A 15549-nucleotide genomic window follows, 5' to 3' on the forward strand; every position below is an offset into this window, starting at 1 on the left:
TTATTATAAGTCATGAGAAAAAAAGCAGTACACCAGTAGGCAATATGGCAAGGAGGGCACTGCTTTAGATAGGATAGTTGTTAGAGACACTTTTGAAATGACCTTGCAGCTGAGACTTTAAGAAAAGTAATCTTTCCAGGTAGAGGATGAATGTTAAAAGAACTTCATTTATATTTTCTTTCTGTGCTGATTTAAACCATAAAAATGACTGATTTGACTTGCTACTGAAATGGTTATGATTTGATACAATTCATTTAAATTGTCAGCACCAGAAAATAGTCACCTCTTCACTTTGTACCTTCAGCCTTGACCCTGAACCGCTCAGAGTGTTACGTGTAGTTTCAAGTTAAATATGACATACTTAATCTAACACTTCCTATAAAGTGAATTCTCAGTACATGTTAGCTGCTTTCCTTTCTCCTGCCTTTTCAACATTGTTGGGAATGTGTTTGCTGGGTGACTCCTCTCTCTCCACACCTCCACCAGAGGTATTTGGAATTTGGTGTGGATATAGGAAGGGCACAATCAAGAACAGTACCCTCATCTCCAAACCTGCCCCTACCGTGTCTGTTAAGGCTCCCCAGGGGCCCTACCTCCTAAGTCTTGCCCAATTTGACTTGTTAAAGCCGGGTCACTTCAGGAATGTATTATATAATAGATATAAGTGTATATAATGTTTTTATATACTAGCAACAGCCAGTAGATTCAGTAGTCTATAAGAACTGAAGTCCCAGTAACCATTATACCCTGTTTACAGGCCTTCCAGTTTTTTCCATTGTTTCTTATTCCTAAATCTCTTTTTGACTCTCCACTACATGACTTTATCAAGAAGCTGCTCTGGTCAATGCTGAAATAAGAGGTGAGGTGGGGAAATTTTATTGGATTATCTTGGAATCCCTCTGCTTTCCCTTTGGTGTTTCTCAGGTAGTGGTTCTCTCAAAGGCCAGCAGTTACTGAGGAAAGCCTTGGTAGCCAGGACAAGATGTGGCCTTGGTCTGCTGCTGAACTGGTAGAGGAGGGATTGGCTTTTTACCTATGACTGGCAGACAGAGAAAAGCAGAACACCTGATTGCGAGTGGTAGTTAAGACTTGACTTGTTTTCCTTTTCCCACTTGAAGTTACTGCTTTACAAAGTACTTTTCTTGGCAATAATAGAGTGGTGGAAGTGAAGAGAGAACACTGGACCTTTGGAATCTCTCTCTGTGCCTTCATTTTTTTCCCTTATCAGTAAAATGAGAGTGTTGGTATAGATGATTCCTAAGGTTCCTTTTAGGCCTAATATATCATGTTTCTATTTTAAACTATATAGCAGTTTTGTTTCTGCTGTCTGACTTACATAACGTGTATACTGGAAATTATCTCAGTATATGAATTTGATACTTATGTGGAAATGTAGAACCCTACTGGTTGAGCTGGATATACTCATTTCAGAGGGCAGAGTTGGATTGTGGTTGGAAAACTTTGTACTGCAGGTATCTCTTACAGCGAGTTTTTTGGATGCTATTGAAAGCAATGGTACTGTATACCCTGAGGATGAACAAGCTAACTAAACCTGAGTTAGTCACCAAAGAATTATGATCAGTGAAAATTGTGGCAAATGACTTGAAGATGTGGTTTTTAATTTTGTTAAAGTTGTCAAGTCATATTAAAATAGCGCTGTCCTGTGTAATTCTAAGTTCTGTTGCTCTAAATTGGTCCCTCCTTCTTTTGCAGGAGCTATTGTGACAATCTTGGTTACCATCCATTAAGTGCTGCTGACTTTGGAAAGATCATGAAAAATGTCTTTCCAAACATGAAGGCACGTCGTCTGGGCACAAGAGGCAAATCTAAATATCCTTTACCAGAATGGTTTTTAGTAATCTCTTTAGTAATCACTTAGAACATCTGCTGTTGTAGTTCAACTAGCAACTATATTTAGAAATAAATTTAAGTCAACAAATATAAACAACTCAAAGTTCTTAGTAGAATAATTGCAAACATTATTTTCCTGGCTATATATCAAACTGCAAGAGCAATAACAAATAGTTGTTTTAGGATTATGATAGATGTCACCATCTTCTGTCACTGTAATATGTGTTCTTAATGGTCTGGTCTCCTTTTCTTTAACAGTAAGAATCAACTGAGATCTGCCACAGTGCAGCTATCATAAATCATATCAATAAAAGTGGAAAGAGTTTAGCTATTTTCTTCCTATAATTTAGAAACATCGGGATCTCCTTAGCAAAATATACAACATTGAGGAAAAATTCTTGTGGAATTTATACTGGAAGATTATATTCTCTTTAAAGTATTTTTTCAGCCAACCATTTAAAACCTGTATTAAAATAAAAGCCAGAGCATAGGAAAGGTCCCTCTTATGACAGACATACTTAGTAGCAAACAGAAGGAAATGAAAATTAAGAATTTATTAAAGTCCTTCCGACTCTTGGAAGAAGATTATGAAATAGAGGGTCTCTGTAATTAGAAAAACATTATTTCTCTTTACTTAGCCCTTGGCCTTTTTCAAAGCACAGAAACTTGCTTCTGTGGAGATGAGAGGAAAAGGGAAAAAAGGGACACTACTTTTCTAAAACAGCTCCAGGTGTTCTCTGATCACTTGTTGCATGACCCATCCTTGTTCTCTGAGTACAAGCAAAAATGTCTTGATAGACCTTTGGCATGTTATAGGTGATAATCCTGTGTGTTTCAGTGGAAAAAGAACTGAAAAGGTTAAAGCCCTTGTGACACTCTTAAGAGTTGTTTTTGTCCCAGTGCCCTGGGCTAAAGTTTCCCTGTGCTGCGCCAGGTTTCCATCTGGATATTCCTTTCCTTCTGACCTGTTTGTTGCTGGTGGTTGGCACAGCCTATTAGGAACATTTATTCATAAAATTTATAACAGATGAGAATCATTTTGTTTCATTTAAGACAGTAACATTCTATAAAGACCATTCCAGTTTCAAAAGACTGAAAGTGTCCTGAGTTTATAATATTAAGCTTTCTCTTACTGAAGAACTCTGAAAGTAGATGTTATCTCATTCTGATTTTATTATTTCATATATGGTTACTTCTCAAATGCGAATTTTATAATATATATATATATTATACATATATATATATGCAGTTCATTTAATTTAGAATGAGACCTTAACTGTTTATTACATATTGCTACAGTGGACTAAGGAAAAAAGCCTTTGTTCATATGCCAACACTGCCCAATCTTGATTTTCACAAAACTGGAGATGGGGTAAGAATTTTGCCTTTTCTTTTAAATAAGTAGAATTATACCTTAAGGTCAGCATTGAAATGCATACTGCATAATCTCACTTGGATAAAACAAGGGACCAGGAACTATGCCTTTTACAAAGTAGATGAAAAATTCAATCGTGGCTGAAAAATTTTAGTATATCTGACTTATGTCATCATGGCTCATGAAATTAGGTGGAATGTGTGTCTAACCTGGTTTCTAATTCTATCCGTGATATATGTTGACAATATATAGTCAAGAGGAAAACTTAAGTTGTGAGGTAATATATGTAGTATGAATGTCCTTTTTTTCCTTTTTATTTACTTATATATTTATCTAATACCATTTAGGTATACAAAAAAGACTTGTGGCAAAAAGTACAAAGAAGAGAAAATACAGAGAGTGGCATCGTTTGTTTTACTGATGTCATAAAAGTGTTCTAGAAAGATTCACAATATCTCTTAGCCTTCATATATATATTTAACAACCATTTAAATGTTATACTCACAGTGTTGCTGGTTGGTGTAGGCATAGGCCTCTTATTTGCAAGGCTCTTAAGTGCCTGCCAGCAGGGCATTTTATATGACTTTGACCCGACAGATTTAGATTACATCTTCTAATTAAGAATGCATGTCTTTGATGTGCTTCAGTTTAAGTTCTCTGAACTTTCTTTTATAAGTTAACTTTTCCTTTTTCCTTTATTTAGTTGGAAGGAACTGAACCTTCTGGGCAGCTTCAAAATATTGATGAGGAAGTTATCTCTTCTGCTTGCCGTCTGGTGTGTGAATGGGCCCAGAAAGTGTTAAGCCAGCCATTTGACACAGTCTTGGAATTAGCCCGCTTCCTTGTAAAAAGTCATTATATAGGCACCAAGTCGATGGCAGCTCTAACGGTAATGGCAGCAGCACCACCAGGTACAAAATTACCATTAACAAGCTAAAAATGACAGAGCTGTTACTACATTTTAGAGTTGGTAGCAAAATAAGAGTTTCGCCAAAGAACAACTTTGACTTTTTAGTGTTTGTGTGAGCTTACTGTCACCTCACTTAACTAAGTTCGGATGGGTTTGTTGAACCAACAAAAATAGTAATAATTATAGTCATTTCGTTGTAAAGCTTAAGGCTGTACTTTTTTTAATTTTCCCTATGGTATATTGCTCTACTTAAACATGAATATTTTTATTCAAATACGGATTGTTTCATTCAACAATTTTAGTTTTGGAATAAACAACTCCCTCGTAAATTAATAGCTGTGTAAAGTACCTGTTCTGTTGCAAGTTTTTAAATGTCTCATTTCAGTCAGACCTTATAAACCTAAGGAAGAATGAGTAAGTGGAGTTACTACTCTAGGAAATTATAATTTCTGTGAAAAATGTATTAACTTGAAACTTGTTTTCCAGAGATGATTCTTCTGTTTATTAAATGTAAATAATTTAAAAATCTATAATAGATTTCTCCCAGCCATAATTATGGTTTCTTAAATAACTTCAGTTTTTAAAAATCTTAATAATTTTAACAATTATTTTTCTTTCAGTTTATATTTATCAGAAGCTTTATGTATCTGGGGGGGACGGCAGGAGTATATAATTATTCTATCCCTTCATCTTACTGTCAACTGAGGACTCACTTCAGCAAAATAATCTCTTAGCAGAACGTTGTCATGACTCTCTGTCTAGATTGGAAACTGTATGACTTAAATCTGTTTACTTATACATGAATAAGAGAGTGCTTGGGTAGCCTGATCTATCTAGGTAGCTTGCTTATATTACCTCATTTCTTCTCCCAGCAGTCAGGTGAGACAGGTGATATTAATTCCCATTTTACAGATCAGGAAACAGGGAGGTTAAGTAATTTGTCCATGGCCACATAAGCAGTGGAACCAGGATTTGAATTCCTACTTATTGGTCTCAAAAACCCAGGTTAACGGCATTACATCATGCTGTCTTCTAATCTTGTGGCAAAATGAGGTTTTAAAAGATATGGGCTCTTCAACTTTTTGTGTTCTCTTTCTCTTACCCTACTGACACCCAGATTAGTGCTTGAACGAGCTGAGGATTTAGGAGGTATCATGAGAAAAGAAACCTCTCAATCTTATTTCCCACATTGCTCACAAAGTCTGACTGAAAGAGTGGTGAATGATGGGATCAATGAATCTTTAAAGCATAAGTGTAAAGAAAGGTGTGTTTTTTAAACAAAAATACTGAAAATTTCATATTTAAACATTCACTTTGTGAAAGTATTCAGTAGTTTAGCAATTATATCACTACTCAGAATAGTTTTAGACTCAAAATTTTGTTCTCAACCACTACCATATTTTTTTTTTAACCTCTTTGGTGATTAATCTTCATCCTTTGAAGGTGAATTTGGTTTTTTATAAATATAGTCTCCATATTAAGAACAGGTTGTGTTACAAATGTCCTTTTGTAAGTCAGCTGCTTGGAAATCATTCCTGTCCAGAAACTCTGGCAGGAGGGAGACAGCTGAGCTTTGAGCCATTGGCAGAGGCTTTTGGGTGCAGGTGCTGAAAAGCCAGACCCGAGGCTGGAGGCCAAGAGGGCGCAGTACAGTTTGAGCTGGATTTGAAGAGGAAAAAAATGGTATTTAGGTGATCAAAAGGAGGTCAAAAGATGAAGGATTATTGAAGAGTGTGTGGGAAAGAGTTTACAGTCACTTCTTTCTCTCCTTCCTGTCCCCTCCTCCTCCACAAGTTGTTGATGAAAAGCAGAAATTGGGCTAGAGAAAGAAAGGGCAAGGTGTACCAGCAGGGTGGTGCAGTCCTCCCCATTTCTCTCCACTGTTTCTACCAGCCACAGCTTACTTTCTAATGATCGCAGTGCTACACCCTAAATGTGAAATGAACTTTTTAAAAAATTAATTGTATTACATCATCAAATGTTCTTAATTTAAAATTTATCTCTTGTTTAGTTTATCATTCCTTTCTTCTCAGTGTTGCTCTTACTACTGTTTTAAAAAGTTTTCTCAGTGACAGTGTTTCACAATACCTTAACCTCAGTTTTATGTAGAAACTGCTTAACTACTCTTATGTCATACTGGAATAATTGTATAGAACAATTAAAATAGTACCTCTTTTTGTGGATTTGTAGTAGAATTAAAGGACTTGTTCTCCCTATACACATTTTTCTAAATACGAATAATTTCAGCAAATATTTTTTGAATGCCCCTTGTGAGCTGAATATTTAAGTCATGAAAATGCATGGATTTCTAATTAGAGAGCTAAAAGAAGGAAATTTCTGACATCTCATAAAATGTGAAACATGCTCCCTTGGTATTTATTTATCTTAGCTTCTACATATTTATGACATAGCTACTACTCTTTTCAACATTTTTATCTGTTATTACTGATTTACCTGAAACTGTCACCTGAATTGGACCATATTTTAAGGTATCAATTAAAACCATACTGGCAAATGTTTATAAACGAAAGTCTAACACTTATATTTTATAAAGAGATTGTAAATTAAAATTTGCTGGTTTGGGTTGCTTTGTCCAGTAGATGGCTACATGTTCAAAGAAATTGAGTTGTAACTGCCTTTTATAAAACAGAGTATTTATTTTAGCTTTCTTTTCTGTTTATTTTCAGGAATTAAAGGAATTACCCAGCCTTCTGCTTTTATACCTACAGCTGAGAGTAATTCTTTTCAGCCTCAAGTGAAGACTTTGCCTTCTCCTATTGATGCTAAACAGCAGTTGCAACGGAAAATTCAGAAGAAGCAGCAAGAACAGAAATTACAGTCCCCTTTGCCAGGAGAATCCTCAGCAAAAAAAACAGAAGGCACTACAACCAATGGAGTGACTAATCTTTCTAATGGAAATCCTGCAATCCTTTCTCCTCAGCCTATTGGTATCGTTGTGGCAGCTGTCCCTAGTCCCATTCCGGTAATATCATTAACTAAATAGTATAGTATTAGACTTCATTGGGATGGTGGGAGATAATTTATTTAATTAAAAGTGGTACATAAGGGGCGCTTGGGTGGCTCTGTCAGTTAAGTGGCTGCATTCAGCTCAGGTCATGATCTTGGGGTCCTGGGATCAAGCTCTGTGTCAAGGAGTCTGCTTCTCCCTCTCCCTTTATGCTCCCTCTCGCTCGCTCTCACTCAAGTAAGTAAATCTTTATTTTAAAAAATAAATAAAAATGCCACATGAGAAGGAGGCAAGTATTGGTATAGATTCAGTTACAGATTGATTTTTGTGAACACAGATAAATTCAGTTCAGTCAGTTGTCTTTTAAAGATTTTATTTATTTGAGAGAGAGAGAGAGAAAGTGTGGGCGGGCACAGAGGGAGAGGGAGAGAATCTCAAGCAGATTCTTTGGTCAGTGGGTGGAGCCTGACACGGGGCTCGATCCTGTAACCCTGAGAACATGACCTGAACCATAATAAAAAAGACACCTAACTGACTGAGCCACCCAGGTGCTCTGTCAGTTTTTTTTTTTATTCATAATATACAATGTTAAGTACAAAGCTATAAAATGAACACAAGTGAAAATACAAAGATTTAAGACATACACAGTATGCACACATGACCAGTCACAGCTTTAGCTTAGAGATGAGTCATTTGGGGATCCCTGGGTGGCGCAGCGGTTTGGCGCCCGCCTTTGGCCCAGGGCGCGATCCTGGAGACCCGGGATCGAATCCCACGTCGGGCTCCTGGTGCATGGAGCCTGCTTCTCCCTCTGCCTATGTCTCTGCCTCTCTCTCTCTCTATGTGACTATCATAAATAAATTTTAAAAAAAATTAAGAGATGAGTCATTTTGAGAATTATTTCATCCCTACCTAAGCCAAGATGATCAATTGCAAACTTTTTTTTTTTAACTTTTCTTCTTTTTAACATTCAGATGATGCAGAGTTGTAACTCGTATTGATAACACTTTAATATAGACCTATTGCTGTGGCTTGCTGGACATAGGACCTTGGACAAGTCCCTTAGCTATTCTGAGTCTATTTCCTTATTACCAAACAGGTTATAGAGGGACTTTTAAAATGAGAGGACAAAAAAATAATAAAATAAGAGGACATCATGCCAAAAAAAGTGGTCTTTTATGTTATTGATAATATCATTAAGGAGATCTTTTATCTTTGTTTTTCTTATCATCATCATTACCATCATGTCATTAAAACATGGTATAGCTGGTAACCACACTTATGTGCTATTCACTGTAGAGCAAACTTGGGGAGACAGTAGTTTTATCTGAGACCTTACCCACTGTGGTTTAATTGCTAATGTCCAAGGTAGACTCATAAAACAATCATTTTCTTGACCCAGAGGTAGATACCTTTATCGTTGCATGTTTTTTCAAGATTTTGTCTTCTTTTCCTATAATCTCCTTAAAAATGATTATTTTGGCAAGTATTCATCAGAAATGTGAAATTTTTAGTCCTATTTATTGAAAAGTATCTTAATGTTTTTCTTACGTATTTTACAACTATATTTCACTGTTGCGTTTTTTTATAACATGTTTCTGATTGTATAGAACCTGGTCTAACATAGATAGAGATATAATAAGATAGATGTCAGATAGATATCTAGATAGGTAGGTAGATCGATATAGAACTCTTGTCTAACAGAGAAACTTTTTTTCTTTTTTAGCATTACCTTTGTTAAATGCCTTATATAGTATTAATTATACTTATACTTATTATAGATATGTGAATTTCTATTTATATCCTAGACTTGTTAAATCTGACTTTCCTGTTTTCTGCCTTTTAACAGGTCCAGAGGACCAGGCAGTTGGTAACTTCACCCAGTCCAATGAGTTCTTCTGACGGCAAAGTTCTTCCCCTCAATGTACAAGTGGTCACTCAGCACATGCAGTCTGTGAAACAGGCACCAAAGACTCCTCAGAACGTTCCAGCCAGTCCTGGTGGGGATCGTTCTGCCCGGCACCGCTACCCTCAGATCTTACCCAAACCAGCCAACACCAGTGCACTCACCATTCGCTCCCCGACTACTGTTCTCTTTACTAGCAGTCCCATCAAAACCGCTGTTGTACCCACTTCACACATGAGTTCTCTAAATGTGGTGAAAATGACAGCAATATCCCTCACGCCCAGCAACAGCAATGCCCCACTTAAACATTCTGCCTCAGTAAACAGCGCTACAGGAACAACAGAGGAATCAAGGACCATTCCCCAGATCAAGAATGGTTCTGTTGTTTCACTTCAGTCTCCTGGATCCAGGACCAGCAGCACTGGGGGAGCATCTGCTGTGGAAGTCAAGATGGAACCCGAAACATCATCAGATGAGCAGCCTGTACAGTGCCAAGAGAACGCTGATGGGACTAAAGCTCCCAAAGCAACAGCTAGTGCCCTTTTGGGGCAGAAAAGTAATACAGATGGAGTAGTGCAAAAACCTTCAAATGAAGGTATCATTGAAGTAAAAGCAACTAAGGTCTGTGACCAGAGGACCAAATGTAAAAGTCGCTGTAATGAAAGTCTGCCAGGCACTTCAACAGGCAATAATCCAAGCACTGGCACTCTCTCAGTTGCCACTCAGAACTTAACTTACACCAGCACCAGCTCACCAGCTAATGGTGACTCAATAAATAAAGACCCTAAATTATGCACTAAAAGTCCAAGAAAGCGACTATCTTCTGCATTGCAAGAGTCCCAGGTGCCTCCCATAAAGAAACCAATTGTGGAACAGCTTTCTGCAGTTACTATAGAAGGTCAGAAACCAGGCAGTGTTGAGAAGGACCAAAAGGTTCCACATTCAGGGAAAATAGAAAGTTCAACAGCCGGTGCTCAGATTCCTAGCAAGGTATCAATAAATGTCAGTTCACACATGGTGGCAAATCGACCCTTGAATTCTTCTGCTCTCATTGCCAGTGATTCAGCTTCAGAACAGCAAACACCATCATCGTCTCCAGATATAAAAGTAAAACTTGAAGGGAATGTCTTTCTTTTGGACAGTGATTCAAAACCAGATGGTAGCTTTAATTCAAATGAATGGCAACAGGTCAGTAAGGATTCTGAGTTTATATCTGCCGGCTGTGAACAACAGCAAGATATCAGTGTTATGACAATTCCTGAGCACTCTGATATCAATGACTTAGAGAAGTCTGTTTGGGAATTAGAAGGAATGCCGCAGGACACATATACTCAGCAGCTGCAAAGCCAGATACAAGAATCTTCTTTGAATCAAATACAAGCACAGTCTTCAGATCAGTTACCTCTACAGTCTGAACTGAAAGAGTTTGAGCCTTCTGTTTCCCAAACAAATGAAAGCTACTTTCCTTTTGATGATGAGCTTACACAAGATAGTATTGTGGAAGAGCTGGTGCTTATGGAGCAGCAAATATCAATGAACAATTCTCATTCTTACGGTAACTGTTTGGGAATGACCCTTCAAAGTCAGTCGGTAACTCCAGGAGCTCCAATGTCATCTCATGCCTCCAGTGCCCACTTCTATCATCCAATCCATAGCAATGGCACTCCAGTCCACACACCCACACCCACTCCTACCCCAACCCCGACCCCAACCCCAACCCCAACTCCAACATCAGAAATGATTGCTGGGTCTCAGAGTCTGTCACGGGAGAGCCCTTGCTCCAGGCTAGCCCAGACCACACCTGTGGATAGTGCTTTAGGAAGTAGCCGACACACACCCATTGGTACTCCACATTCTAACTGCAGCAGTAGTGTCCCTCCCAGCCCTGTTGAATGCAGGAATCCATTTGCATTTACCCCAATAAGCTCCAGTATGGCATATCATGATGCCAGCATTATCTCAAGTAGTCCTGTGAAACCAATGCAAAGACCCATGGCCACGCACCCTGACAAAACCAAGCTTGAATGGATGAATAATGGGTACAGTGGGGTTAGTAATTCATCAGTTTCTGGCCATGGCATTCTCCCAAGCTATCAGGAACTAGTGGAAGACCGTTTTAGGAAACCTCATGCTTTTGCTGTGCCCGGACAGTCTTACCAATCTCAATCCAGACATCATGACACTCACTTCGGTCGTTTAACTCCTGTCTCTCCTGTGCAGCATCAAGGTGCCACTGTAAATAACACCAACAAACAGGAGGGTTTTGCAGTCCCTGCCCCGCTTGATAATAAAGGAACTAATTCATCTGCCAGCAGCAACTTCAGATGCCGGAGTGTGAGCCCTGCTGTTCATCGCCAACGTAATCTTAGTGGAAGCACCCTGTATCCAGTATCTAATATCCCCCGATCTAATGTGACCCCCTTTGGAAGTCCAGTAACCCCAGAAGTTCATGTTTTCACAAATGTTCACACAGATGCATGTGCCAACAACATAGCTCAAAGAAGTCAATCAGTTCCATTGACAGTCATGATGCAGACAGCCTTCCCGAATGCTCTTCAGAAGCAAACAAACAGTAAAAAAATAACCAATGTTTTGTTGAGTAAACTTGATTCTGACAATGATGATGCAGTGAGAGGTTTGGGCATGAACAACCTGCCCTCCAATTACACAGCCCGGATGAATCTCACTCAGATTTTGGAAACTTCCACTGTTTTTCCTAGTGCCAATCCGCAGAATATGATCGATTCCAGCACTTCTGTTTATGAATTCCAAACACCATCTTACCTCACTAAAAGTAATAGCACCGATCAGATCAGTTTTTCTCCTGGAGATAATCAAGCACAATCAGAAATCGGAGAGCAACAATTAGATTTCAGTAGCACTGTTAAAGACCTGTTGAGTGGAGACAGCTTGCAAACCAACCAGCAGCTGGTAGGTCAGGTAGCATCTGATCTCACTAATACTGCGTCTGATTTCTCTAGTGATATCAGGTTGTCTTCTGAGCTCTCAGGCAGCATCAATGATTTGAACACTTTAGACCCAAACCTACTGTTTGATCCAGGTCGTCAGCAGGGACAAGATGATGAAGCTACACTGGAAGAATTAAAGAATGACCCATTATTTCAACAAATTTGCAGTGAATCCATGAGCTCTATGACTTCATCAGGTTTTGAGTGGATAGAAAGCAAGGACCATCCTACTGTTGAAATGTTGGGTTAAATAGTGTTTTATAATATGTAGCACACTGTATCTAAAGACATATGTATTGTATTTGTCTTAATGGAAGTGCCTCCCGCAGCAGAAACACTTACTATTAATTGTGACATTTTAAAAGAGTTTGCTGCAGAAGTGGTTTCTTCTTCAGTAGGAAATGGTTAGACTCGCCTCAGTTCTTAACAAGTTTCTGAAGACAGTAGGCTGTAGAGGAACAAGTATTAGGTTTTAAATTTTGTAATGTTCCCCCATTTAATCACATCATTTGCTAGTAAACAATTGACTAACCAGCTTTTACAAGAGCAGTCTAGATCTTTATTTTGTATAAGTTCATTTTAATTCATCAGTTGATCTGCACAGAATGTAGAGGAAACCATTGATTTTAGGGTATAGGCTATTTTGTTGTTGTTGGCATTATCTTTTAGATATGGAATCATAGCTAAGGTAAACTGTAGACAAGAAGGTCTTCCTTGAAGCAGGGATAATATTCAGGTTATTACTGGTATTTAGGCTTGAAGCATAGAGCTACTGTAGAAAGAAAAAAATCTCTGTAGGACTTTCTGGGACTTCAGTACCATTTGCACCTGCAGTTTAAAGGGCTTAAATAGGAGAAAATAATGGAAAATTAAATATTAATTTAAGGAAAGCAAAAGCTGCACTAAAATTTTTAAGAGGAAAAACTAGTAGCCATTTAATATTTGTGACCTTGCATTAGTCTTATTTTAAAATTTAATTTTTAGTATGGAGCCAGCACACACACAGAGATATTCATGTACCTGTGTGCGTGCACACACACACGTAAATAACTCCAAATACTGTAATGTAATAGAATAAATACAAGCATGTTAGAAAAAATATTTTTATGTTTTATTATTTGGTAGTTGAGACGGGAATTTAGAAGGAAAATAAAAGCATTTTCTTAATCACAACGGCTACATGCACATGTTAAAATTCTATTTAAGATTTAATTTGAAGCTTTTGATTACAATATCCTTAAGTCCTCAATTTATTGACTGACTCCTTCACTCTTGAAAACAGTAATAAAGTCGATCATGGGATCCCTTTGAAAAACAAACAAACTAGAGGGAGATGACATCAAAACACATTTCACCACATGAGGTCTGAAGCCACAAATCTTTATGTCACTGATAAAACAAAGGGGATATCAGTAGTACTTGAAGAAGAGGAGCATTTTATTACATGCTTAATTTATTTATTGTGATAACCACGATTGCAAAAGCAGCACTCAGGATTTGTTTTAAAATGTTTCTCTGTATGGCTCCCATTTTGTTTTATGAATGATTATTTATGAATTTCTTGTTGACACAAATCTCACTAGCTGACAGCTCCATTTGAGTGAATTTTTAGGATTCCTTTCAAATAGGTTTAAAAACTGCCATTAAGTTTTTAAAGCTAACATTAAACCATTGCTATGCTACCTTGAACCTAAGCAAAGCTTTCCTTCCCTTTAAGCCAATCAGAAGACTACAATCAATGAATATTTAACAAATGCTATGAAGGGTTTAATTTAATAAGGTTTCATTGTTCAATAAATTTGCAAGGTAGGGTATTAACATATTTTGATAAATAAACGGTGCTACGGTTGGCTCAGAGGTTTATATATTGATATGTCTTAGTTATTGGCATTTGTGTGTGTTTGCTGTTATCTTGATTTAATAATCTGTTAGATATTTTTTTCTTGATGCTAGTTATTTCTTCACTGTACATTGAGACACAGCACTACTGCACACCAAAGTATGCAATACCCAAAGGAAACTGTGTGATTTCTTTTAACAAATGATGGGAGCCTTTCTATATGAGATACTCTGAAAAGGAGATTTTGAGGCCATTCTAATCCCTTGTTTACATTATTAGCTTCCTACTAATATAAAAATAACGGAAATCTTTTTTTATAAAAATATAAAGACTGGAGGATTTTTAACCCTCTGTACAGTATTGCAGCAAACACTTTAAATTTGGTTGAATTCGTCCAGCAAACTTTCTGGGGTTCATATATTGCACTAAATTTGTTGAACCTGTGGTAGGCACATCTCTTAGGATAAATGCAACCAATACAGTCCACAGATTAAACTTTTTAAATGTGTTTCATTATGAAAAGACAAAATGTCATCAAAGTGACAGATAAAATTGTCTTATGTAGCAATGTGCATTGATCTCAATGAGATATTTCTATTTCTTATTCTCTTACATGAGAATATTACAGCAGGAAGAATTAAGTTTAGTTTGCTTCACCATGTTAATACATGATCACAAAATGTGCATGAGTGTTATTGACTTATCTTGTACAGTACTAGGTATTCCTGTAACCACTTTTTTTTTTCTTGGCTGTATTAAAACTGGTTCGGTGTTAACCAGGCAAGCATAGTTATTCACAAGTTATTTACTTTTTTATGTTTACTAATTCTGCTTAGTTATTGTTGAATATGTTCTTTCTCAAATTATTTTCATTGTTTTCATGTTTAAAACATTTTTCATACTGTTTATCATGATAAGACTTCATGAAGTAAATAATTTTGCATATAATTGCAATAAGCACTGACTTTTGAACTGAAAAGAAGGAAAGTGTTTTTTTTTTTTGTGCAGTGCATCTGAGGTTCATATAATAGTCTTGTACTATAATGTGCTTTACTACACCATAAATGACAAAAAACAAGCCCTGTTTCATGTTTTCATTTAGTGCAAAAAGTCAGATTTCCCCAGTGTTTTGTTGTCTGTTGTACCTGCTGAAACTACGGTAGTTGAATATTGCAGTAGCATTTCAGTTCTCTTTTTTTATTGAAAGTGCTCAAAAATTGTTTTTTAAATGTTTTCAAAAACAATTAAAAACATTTTATATTAAACTGACTGAGTCTTAAGGTGATTTGTGAGAATCTTTTATATATAGGCAGTATGCCATTTTCAGACAGACTTGATGCCATTCTTCCTTAGATCTCATGAAATTCATAGAAATGGATAAAAATCCACACAGGGCTGAACAGTGCTCTTAATCTGCTCTCTACTATTAATCCAGAAGGATACTCAGAACTTATTTTGTCAGAACTCTACTGTTCACTTAGGATTTTATTACTGATGAGTGGGACATGGCACAGAGCTTTATGTTGTCCCAGAAAACATCTTTGCTTTTACTTATTCACATAATGTTTGCTTTAAAATGTTAGTCTGTGGGGTACCTGAATATGTATATTTTTGAAGCTTTGAATAGAAAAATAGTAGGGAGAAGTGGAGAAAATTCTAAAGGACAACTGTGCCCCCAAACCAACGTAGGCATTTTGGTGAGCCAGAAATACAAAATGAACTGAACTTGT

General features: G+C 37.1%; 1 protein-coding gene across 3 annotated transcripts in view; it reads left to right on the forward strand.

Annotated features, from left to right (window-relative positions):
- Positions 1 to 15078, forward strand: part of RFX7 (regulatory factor X7) — a 129093-nt gene extending 114015 nt beyond the window's left edge. For 2 of the 3 annotated variants that reach the window (XM_055320057.1, XM_055320058.1), the window contains exons 6-10: positions 1714 to 1830; positions 3139 to 3223; positions 3930 to 4137; positions 6824 to 7119; positions 8954 to 15078. In XM_055320057.1, coding sequence (XP_055176032.1) covers positions 1714 to 1830; positions 3139 to 3223; positions 3930 to 4137; positions 6824 to 7119; positions 8954 to 12229 — 3982 coding nt within the window. In that variant the 3' untranslated portion in view covers positions 12230 to 15078. The remainder of the gene's footprint in view (positions 1 to 1713; positions 1831 to 3138; positions 3224 to 3929; positions 4138 to 6823; positions 7120 to 8953) is intronic. The other variant, XM_055320059.1, reaches the window with a different exon arrangement.
- The last annotated feature ends 471 nt before the right edge of the window (positions 15079 to 15549 follow it).

Source organism: Nyctereutes procyonoides, unplaced genomic scaffold (assembly GCF_905146905.1).
Source record: "Nyctereutes procyonoides isolate TBG_1078 unplaced genomic scaffold, NYPRO_anot_genome, whole genome shotgun sequence".
NCBI classification, from domain to species: domain Eukaryota; kingdom Metazoa; phylum Chordata; class Mammalia; order Carnivora; family Canidae; genus Nyctereutes; species Nyctereutes procyonoides.